Source organism: Brassica napus, chromosome C4 (genome assembly GCF_020379485.1).
Source record: "Brassica napus cultivar Da-Ae chromosome C4, Da-Ae, whole genome shotgun sequence".
NCBI classification, from domain to species: domain Eukaryota; kingdom Viridiplantae; phylum Streptophyta; class Magnoliopsida; order Brassicales; family Brassicaceae; genus Brassica; species Brassica napus.
In genome coordinates, this window is record NC_063447.1 from 42,110,960 (window position 1) to 42,121,689 (window position 10,730).

Sequence of the window (10,730 nt, forward strand, 5' to 3'; positions counted from 1 at the left end):
GGAGCAGCCATGAAACAATGTCTGAGGTATCTAAGAGGCACCACGAGCTATGGACTGGCGTTTGAGAATACAAAGGCGAGGACAACACGACTTGTTGGCTATAGTGACTCAAGCCATAATGTAGATCAGGATGATGGCAAGAGCACAACAGGTCATGTTTTCTACTTAGGTGATAGTCCAATAACCTGGTGTTCCTCAAAGCAAGAGACCGTAGCTCTCTCATCTTGCGAGGCGGAATTCATGGCCGGTACAGAAGCAGCTCGTCAGGCGATTTGGTTACAAGACCTACTCGGTGAGATAAGTGAGAATTTATGCAAGAAGACTGTTATACGGATAGACAATCAATCAGCCATTGCACTCACAAGAAACCCTGTCTTTCATGGTCGATCAAAACACATACACACTCATTACCATTTTATCAGGGAGTGCGTAGAGAAAGGGTTATTAGAGGTTGAGCATGTTCCAGGAAACGAGCAGAAGGCGGATATATTGACTAAAACTCTTGGGAGAATCAAGTTTAAAGAAGTGAGAGATTTGATTGGAGTTCAAGATCTATCGAAAATAGAGTTCAAGCTTAAGGGGGAGAATGTTGAATTAAGCTTGAAACTAAAGATAGCTTGAGGAGTAAGCTAAGGAAACCTAATCCTACCGAGATATGGAAAAGGAAACATAATGAGTTTAGGAGTTATCTAAAGTTGTGTTACCAAATAGGATTAGGAATAAATAAGCTCTATATAAGTAGATATTGAGTTGTGATATTACATATAGAGTTTAGAGATTGAGAGCTTGAGTTTTGAGTTATTTTCTCAAGTTAATAATAAGAGAGCAATTCTTATTTGAATCTTTAAGTTCTATAATCACTGACTGTTTCGGTTCCTCTCGAGTCATAAGAAACCACATGCAAATCCTTTCCTTGGATTTTTTTTTTCATTTGTGCTCCGACTGCGAGGTTTCACGTTTGTAGCCCAATGTTTCAAAATACTCAACTTAAAATTTGTTCTTCACCGGAGAACTTGTGAGAAGTTGGTGTTACCTCCTAATGTTGCTCAACTCTCTACTATTTTTGGTTCTATATATAAGAAAGTTGTGTACTTTATGAATCAAAAGCCTCTTTTTGTAAAATTATGATTCTTAAGACTACAAGATCTCTGATTTTTTTTTTTTTAATTATTGGTAGTAGCTCAGATACGAAGAACACATGGATCTGAACAAAAGTTTCCATGGCCACCGCTTCTGTCATTATGACGTCTCCACCTTATCTGTGAAACTTTACACACCTTCCACCTATAGCTTCGTCTCCTTCGATATCGTTTCATGTCATTGAACACAACAGCAACATACACCGATGACATTCTGTCAGGGAGACAGATCAATGGCTCCCATTGGTGAGGTGGATGAGACGAAGATAAAGGTTGCTTCAAGGTGTGAATGTTTTCTGAACTGATTTGTTTTTAAAATCGGTTATTCAGCAGAATATGATTTTTCCGTGGGATGTTGATACAACAGGATATAATTTTCTGTTTGTTCTATTTATTGTATAACATTTGTTTTTCTCTAAATAATTAGGTTTTATATTATGGGTAAATCATTCTTTTTGGAGTTGATTCTTATTCTTTTATGTTAACTTTGTTTGTCGTAAAAAATTGTCTCCCGTTACAGTTAACTAATTTTTTGATATAATTATTAAATTTTTGGCAGCTTTGTGATGCTCTTCACCATAAGCGTTACAAAAACTTGAATCACTTGAAAAAATATTAAAGAAGACGAATTAAGTAAAGGGAGGATTCAATGCTGTAAAATGTATCAGCTGCAGTCACCATTTGGATTTGTTTTACACGACAAATCCTCAGATTTTGGCCTTGCTGAACAGTTTGTTCATCATAAAGATCAGTTGGATTTATTAAACAAAGAGGATACTAAAGCCGTCAAAAAAAAAAAACAAGTTGCAAGCAAGTGTTGAGATCGGAGGACAAAATGACTTAAAACTATACGACTCTTACAAATAATACTAGGTCTGATACAATTTATATATAATAAAAAAAACAGGAGAGGAGCTTGATTTTGTAAACAATTGAGTATTGGGGATGGTCTTTCAAGTAACTTCTGGAACTACACAGTCTCAAAGATTACTGTGAATTTAGCCAAGGTGTGTTAGTCTTGGACGATGCTTCAGTTGGACCGTCCTGTAACAACAACGGAGAAAGGCAAATATAGTCCAGAAACAACAGAATGTTTTTTTTTTTCAAAAAAAAACAACAGAATGTTTTGCTAGAGTAAAACAGGGTAGCTATGGATTATGGATTCAACTCTGATAAAAAAGTCAAACATGTCTCTTTCACCAAAGGACAACGATTTTGTTTTCAAGGAAGACAAGTGTATTACGATTTATTTGGTTTGTTTTCATTTAGTTTGGGGATTTGGCGTGCTTCTGGGGTTTGTACAAATTAGTGCAATATCAATTTCTCACGGAACAACAAAAGATTTACAATGTAAAAAACATATTCAAATTGACCTCAAATGCATAGTAAATAGCATGTAACACGAGACTTACAAAGTAGCTTTGTGTAGTTTTGAATCAAAGTTATATATTTCTATTTTCTAAACATAATAAAATATACATAAGCCAAAATAAATATATATATATATATATATATATATAACATAAATTGTTTTTTCTTTAATTATTGTATAGTCAATTCAAAAATAAATATTAAAAAGGGAATTTGCCAAAACTAACCCACAACTTGATTTTAACCCCAAACCTATACTCAAACTTGAATCAAATGCAAAACTAACCTAAAAGCCTTGTGAAATTACAGCCCAGCCCCTTGTGACCAAACAAAAAAATAGAAGCCATTTTTACGAACATAGCCCTAGTAAGTCGTCTGAGTCGTCTAAGATGTTGGAAGTCGTCTGGACGACTTTAAAGTAAGTCTTCTGGTGTAGCTGATCTTAAAAATAATTTTTAATTTTTTTAAAAAATATTTTGATAAGCGAAAAATTAAAATCATGTAATTATAAACAGTTTTAAGTGATATAAATTAAAATATAACAAAATTGAATTGTTTTCAACATAGATGAGTGTAGGTAGTGAATCATGGTATTCTTTGGTCTAGGGTTTGGCAACATATGTTGTAGTATTGTATGTATACTTAGGGTTAGATTTTGGAAAGGTTGAATGTTTTTTGAAAAATTAATTTTTTACCTATACATATTTATTTTTGTGTATAGTAAACACTTTTGAAGTTTAATTTGATTTTATGAAGTGTTTAGTTAGTTAATTAAGTTTAGGGGTTATGTTTAGGGTCTAGACGACTTACATTTCAGTCGTCTGGTGAAGAAATTAAAACAGACGACTTACATGTAAGTCGTCCAAATATCCCCGCCTAAAATTTAAAATAAAATTATTTTCCCGCTTAAATAATTTAAACCAGACGACTTACTTGTAACTCGTCTGAGAAGTCTTCTATTTTAGTTTCCCACTAAAAATATTTTAATTCCCACTAAAAATATTTTAATTTCCCGCTAAAAATATTAAAGTGTTCTGGACGACTTACTTGTAAGTCGTCTGAATCAAAAATATTTAACCTAATTGGATTTTTTGTCTCCCTATATAAAGAAAAATTTACACATTATCTCTCCTCCTCTCAAATGGCTGCAACAAAAATGTAATGTCCATCACTCTAAAACTCTTCAACCTCTCTCTAATCCCTTTGACTTGAAAACACCAAACTTTATATGAATTTTTCAGTTTTGTCTCATGTCTTTCTTACTAATCTATCTTTCTTTGCACGTTTTTAATCAGATGGTACTCATCTTCCACTCATTTAAAGGTAGATCTATTAATTTTAGATATGTATTTTTGTGTGTTCTATAAAGGTAGATTTATCTAATCTTCCACTCATTTTCTCTGTTTTTAAGTCATTTGAATGTTTTTGGATATGCAGGTTTTTCAGATCTGGATTTGATATGCAGGATTTTCAGATTTGGAAGACTTTTGGGACGACTTACATGTTAGTCGTCTAAAATATAATGCACTAGACGACTTCCAGGAAGTCTTCCAGGCGACTTCCATTTCAGTCGTCTGGACTTCCTGGAAGTCGTCTGGACTTCCTGGAAGTCATCTGGACTTCATGTAAATCTTCTGACGAAGTCTCCCTTTCATAATAGATCTGAGTGTTTTGGTAAGTTTTTATGTCTGATTTTTCTTCATTTGGTAACTTCTTGTTGTATAAAGTTCTTACTTTTTTCCCAAACTAAAACTCTCCAAACCCACTCTAATCTCTTTGACTTGAAAACACCAAACTTTATATGAATTTTTCAGTTTTGTCTCATGTTTTTCTTACTAATCTATCTTTTTTGCAGGTTTTTAATCAAATGGTACTCATCTTCCACTCATTTAAAAGTAGATCTATTAATTTTAGATATGTATTTTTGTGTGTTCTACAAAGGTAGATTTATCTAATCTTCCACTCATTTTTTCTGTTTTTAAGTCATTTGAACGTTTTTGGATATGCATGTTTTTCAGATCTGGATTTGATATGCATGTTTTTCAAATCTGGAAGACTTCTGGGACGACTTACCTGTTATACATCTAAAATATAATGCACTAGACGACTTCCAGGAAGTCTTCCAGATGACTTCCATTTCAGTCGGCTAGACTTCCTGAAAGTCGTCTAGACTTCCTGGAAGTCGTCTGGACTTCCTGGAAGTCTTCTGACAAAGTTTTCTTACATATCAAGTGGAGTCCAAGCTTGTCTTTGTAGAAGAATGATCTATAATAGTTTTGTTTGTGGTCTGTTTTGTGAATTGCATGTCTACTCTTTTAGTTGTGATTTTTTTGTAAAATCAGTAATAATGTTTCCCAAGATGTAATACATGTGCTAACAATGTGTTTACACATTTACAAATCAATGAAATAATAAACTTCAGTAGCCTTTTTTTATCAATAATAAACAAATCAATGAAATAATAAACTTCAGTAGCCCGTCTTCCGCTGATCCTCTCACCATTTCTTGCGCATATAACAATGCTCTGTATGAAGTGGCGTAATCAAGTGTCATGCCAAACATGTCTATCACTTGTAACCTGAATAGGAGGAAGGTCTGGAGCCATATGTTGTAATGAGTAGGTTAACTCCACAGACTCTGTGTTCATGTCCAAGTTATAATTTTCTTGAGCCATTGCAACAAGATCAGCATGTGTCGAACCTTCACTCAAAAATAACATTCTCGCTCCTTTGAAATGATCAACCACAAAATTCCACCATTCATCTTTCAACAACCATTCTCCATACACTGCATGTACATGTAACTGACACATCATCTGAAAAAGTCAAAATAAAACACATTAGCAAACTTAGAACAAAGAAAACGAAAGTTTATTAAAGATCAACGCGGACGACTTCAATGTAAGTACTCCTGACGACTAAACTATACGTCGTCTGGTCAACGCAGAGGTTATTTTTGCAATTGACTTTGAAATCTGTTATTTCAGACGACTGAAAAATAAGGTGTCTACTTTTGTTTGGTTAAAAAAAACTCCAAAAAAGCTAGACGACTTACATTTCAGTCGTCATAGGTTAGTTTTACATTTGACTGGATTATTTTAGAAGTTTGACTTTCCTGGACGACTTACATTTCAGTCGTCTCGTGAAAATTAAAATAATTATATTTTTTTAAAAACTAGACGACTTACAATTAAGTCGTCATAGGTTAGTTTTGCAATTGAAAAAAACAACTTCAATATTTAATTATATATTGACGAGTTACAATTCAGTCGTCCGTGAGACGACTTACATGTAAGTCGTCCATGATTTACGAGGTTTGACCAGAATCTCGGAATAAAATCCTGGACGACTTACATATAAGTCGTTGGGCGGATGACTGAATTGTAAGTCGTCTGGGTATGATTAAATATTGAAGTTTTTTTTCAATTGCAAAACTAACCTATGACGACTTAATTGTAAGTCGTCTAGTGTTAATAAAATATTGATATTTCAATTTTCACCAGACGACTGGAATGTAAGTCGTCTGGGAAAGTCAAACTTCTGAAATAATCCAGTCAAATGCAAAACTAACCTATGACGACTGAAATGTAAGTAGTCTAGGTTCTTTGGAGATTTTTTTGTAACCAAACAAAATCAGACGACTTAACTTTCAGTCGTCTCATAAAACAGATTTCAATGTCAATTGAAAAAATAACCTCTGCGTTGACCAGACGACTTCCAGGTAAGTCATCTACAGCCAGACGACTTCCCATGTAAGTCGTCTGACGAACAGATCTGAAAAAAAAACTCGATTTCATACCTTAAATTGGTGAGATAACTTCCTTAGCACACATAAGACTTCTCCAAGCACACAAAATCTCAAACGAAAGTGACCCACCCAGAATCGTTAGCTTCTATGACTCTATGAACCATAAAAATGTAGAATCAAAATCTTGGATTTTTTTAGCTCATTGTGGAGAGAAAGTGAGAGATATGTTGTTTTTAGTTCACAAGAATGGAAACGGAAGAAGGGTAACTCGATTTTGGGAGCATTAAGAGCTTCAAATTGGGTGTTCATGGTGGTTGGGGTATTGATGACAATGACAATCTTGTAATTACTTGAAGATGATGAGGGTGAGAGAGTAAAAATGTCATTTTCGAAAAAAAAATAATAAAAAAATTGATGGCATTTTCGTGAATTATATGAACTTGTGGGGTGAATAGGGCAAAACCAATTTCCAAAAAAAAAGAAGGTTAGTTTTGTGTTTGACTTTAATTTGTATGTCAATTCTGCAAAAATCCCTATTAAAAATTATTTTTGTTACAAAACCTTCCAAAATAAAGTTTATTTCATGTTTATATGACAAAATTTAAATATTAATGAATTTGTGTAGGATTTTCTGGGTGCATATGCGAAATACATAAGTGTATATGTATATAAGATTAAAATAAACATTTGTAAAAACATGTTCTGCCCAAATAGTATAAACAAGATATATTTGATTTCTTTCTCGCGATTATAAAGCATCACTTTGATGATATTAGTCAATTTTAAATTCTTTATATATGTTTTTCATTAATTACATTTTGCCAAAATACACAATGTTTGCTCTGTGTTCTTTGGTCTAAAATTATAAAGCATCCACTTGACTAATATTAAAGTATATTAGATCACTTTAATAGATCACTTTAATTCAAACCAAAAATATTTATTGAAAATAATAATATGATCTTAGAATTCTTTTCATTATTTGTTGTCTATAATATCATTTTCTATAATGATTTTAAATGCTTCATAAATTAATAAAAAATCATATAAAATAGTTTTTGTTATAACTTCCCGTCCGTAGGACGGGCCGACCCAAGTAAAACATATATGTTGTTAAAAAAACTTTTAATAGAGATAGCAGTAACACATTCGTAGAAAAAAACTGATTCGCTAGCTCTTTTCCACATCGTTTTTGGTCTTGTAAGATTTTTTTGGGACTCTCAATTCTTGTGAACTTGTTTTTTCTTTTTTAATTTATCACTAAATTTGATGCAAAAAAAAAAAATAATAATTGTCACTAAATTCTTACCGCGCTTAAAAAACACAGGAAATACATTTAGCAAAATTTAATTTACAAAATTAATATATTTTAACATTTTAATAAGTAAAGTTTAACATTTTAATTTTAGTATATTTGAAAACTATATAATTATTAGAGAAATTCCCTAGGATAGTCTTTTTTTAAGTTTTTGTCACAAAAATAGTATCTCAATAAAGAAAATGACCAAAATAAGTTTTATTAAAGAGTAAAAATGTATTTTTACCCAAGGGTTAATTAATCTAGACTTAGGGTTTAGAGTGAATGAGTGGAGTTTTGGGGATATGGTTTCAAATTTTAAAAAATAAAAAAGAAATATTAAAATTTTCAAAATAAAAAGGGCTATCATGATTATTTTATTTCTTGGAAACTATTTTTTTGACAAAAACTTAAAAATGACTATTTGAGAAAAAAAAATTGCCCTAATTATTATTCGTAATTATATTAAATATAAAAATTATGTATTACTTAATTTTATTTTTAAATGATTTCAACCTGTTTGTCATAAATATTTAATAAAAATATCTCGTTATGTACCATATGGATCAAACTAGAAGTTTGATAACATTATCAGTGTCATCAAACGCAAGGATTCCTTCATATCATTCAAATCAGTAAAATCGATGCTCCTCAACGAAGAAACACGTCTTAAGCATAGCCACAAGACTCTGCCTATTTCCCACAATGCATCTTCGTTGACTGTTTAAACCGTCTCCAACAGAGAAACACCAACAATCGATGAACAAAAGGCGCAATCGTGGACGTGGATGAGGCTGACACAATGTAAAACCTACCAATCACCATGAACACATCCCAACACATGTTCGACCAAACCCTTAGATTTTTCTTTGTTTTCGGTTTTGTTGTTTATGTGCCATTTGCCTAGGCTCTGTCGTTGATTGAATAGTTTCAACTATGATAATAAATTGCGGATTTATTAATACTCAAGAAAAGGTTTATTAAGTGGAGCAATGTTGTTCTTTTTTTTTTAATCCACACCAGACATTAGCTGTTTTTTTTCCTACAGATGAAGATTATAGAATAGTTAGATAAAAGAGAGGAAACAACTGGTCTTGAACACAATTTGGTAAATTAAAAGGCAGAATTTTCATATATATACCAACATAACAAATATCTTTTATGGAATCTGAATAGACATGCACAGCAACATTAGCTTAGACTACATGAGAACCAGCAAGTTTCTGCCCCTTTTGAAGCAATCTTCAACTGTCTTCTTCTGCAGAACCAAATAATTCCACATAAGAACAAATATTTTGCAGCAAGAACTGGTGAGGGAGTGTTATCTAGTAGCATACCATTAATAGCTCCCATGTTGTCATCTTCTTTATAGACACCCAAAGGAGAGCCATGTACAGAAAGCATTATCTCTCCAGGTTTTGGTTGCCTCCGAGTCTTTGGTGTCATTCCAAAAGAGAGCCTCTGCCCATTTACCTGCAAAATAATTTAACAACGTATCATTCTAAAGTCTCTGCTTGTCTGCGGAAAATCCAAATCACTGAAACAAAGGTTACTCATTCTAGAACAGAGAATATGAATGATAAGTTTCGAAACCATAAACTGGTTCCTTTCTTTTCTCTCTGGATCAAACATTCCAAAGAAGCTAGACTAGAGGTGCATTCTTAGAGAAACCTTTTGCAAAAGACTTACCACGGGAGTCCGAAGAGCATCATGGCTTGCGAGCATTTGACTCGTAGATGTCCCCTGAAAGAACAAACAACAAGGGGACAAAAATTAGCAAACTATAGTTTTCTACCGATTCTCTTGAAGTAACTCTGGATGGCAGAAAAAAACAAACGGTTCCACTAGAGGTTTTCTACAAAAGTTGAACCCACTCTTTCAAAACTGTGCATCAATCCTTAGTTAAGCACAAGAAAATGGAGGAAGAACAAGATATATATATATACAATAAACTTACAAGATTCTGGAGGTGTGTGTTACCAGTTCCTAACATGCTTCCTTCCACTACCAAAGAAAAAAAGCCAAATGTTTAAAACAAAAGATCAATCACTAATCCATCAATCAATCATACCGTTATTGTAGCCGCCAAGAGAAGGCCTAGAGCTGTATAAATCAGGAAAACCCATGGACAAGCGCTTCAATATAGAATCATTCACGTCAACACCATCCGAATCATTCCACTTTAACTCAATCTCCCCACTTTCTTCGTCTCTAGCTATGGACAGATCAGGGAGATTGTCTTTAAAGAAGCCCAAGACAGGAGTCTGAATCTGTTCCTCGGTAAAATAGGAGCAGAGCAAGTCCAGTGCGGTTAAAGTGTGTTCAATCTCCACATCACGAATCGCCCTAATTGCAGCAGCTTGTCTTTCAGCTAACACAAAAATAATAATAATCCTAAGTTCGAATTTGACATTACCGATTTCGAGAAATGTACACGATTTGAATGATACCTTCTTCGTCAACGAAGTCCTCTTTCTTCTCTTCTCTTGGAATCTCCTTCTTATCCTCTTCAGTGCGTTTGACACCCTTCTTTGCTTTTCTCCTCGGTGGCATTATTGATCGGATAAATTGGGGGTGGTCTTTTAGTTACTGAATGAGAGATTTTGTAACAAAAGTAAGAAACTTTTGATTCGAAAAATGACAAAACGTTGCAATTGTAGCAAAATTGAAGCCAATTTTTATAACAACCGAAGAAGAAAAATTACCTGAGAAAGGCTGAATCCCAAAAGGAAAAGGAGATTACAATTCGATTCGTCGGTGAAAACTTTGGGCGAAACGACAGTGAACAATGTTTGTTCGGTTTGCCGTCCTTCTGGTTGATTTAGGGTTTTTCTCCGACTCTTGGAATTTCTCTCACTCTAAAGAAAAACACTCGCACTTAAGTGGATATTAATTTTTTTTTTTAAATACAGGAAAAAGGGTTACAGAAAAGAAGAAATAGTCTCAGATAATATTAGAACTACCTGTTTTGTCCTCACATGCGAAAAAATCATCTCACGAATGTTTATATTCAAATGTTTTATCAAATATAAAATTATTTATATATGAGAAAGCTTTTAATCAAATATATATGCTTATTATTGAGTCAGAGATTTTTAACACTCACATATTAAAAATATATTTGTACAAATGATTTTAGTTAATTAATATTTAACTATAAAATGTTTTTATCTTAA

The 10,730-nt window shown here is 33.0% G+C and overlaps 1 protein-coding gene across 2 annotated transcripts; it reads right to left on the reverse strand.

Annotated features, from left to right (window-relative positions):
* Positions 1 to 8,643: 8,643 nt before the first annotated feature.
* On the reverse strand, positions 8,644 to 10,492 carry LOC106436701. 2 transcript variants are annotated; one of them, XM_013877654.3, is made up of 7 exons: positions 10,260 to 10,492; positions 10,005 to 10,143; positions 9,626 to 9,925; positions 9,512 to 9,558; positions 9,244 to 9,297; positions 8,892 to 9,027; positions 8,644 to 8,812 (listed from the first exon to the last, which is right to left on the reverse strand). In XM_013877654.3, exons 2-7 carry the CDS (start codon positions 10,105 to 10,107, stop codon positions 8,799 to 8,801), a joined length of 654 nt encoding a protein of 217 aa, XP_013733108.1. In that variant the 5' UTR covers positions 10,108 to 10,143; positions 10,260 to 10,492; the 3' UTR covers positions 8,644 to 8,798. The 2 variants fall into 2 exon arrangements, with proteins under 2 accessions (XP_013733108.1, XP_013733107.1); XM_013877653.3 differs by having other exon boundaries at positions 9,626 to 9,900; positions 9,971 to 10,143.
* Between the last annotated feature and the right edge of the window lie 238 nt (positions 10,493 to 10,730).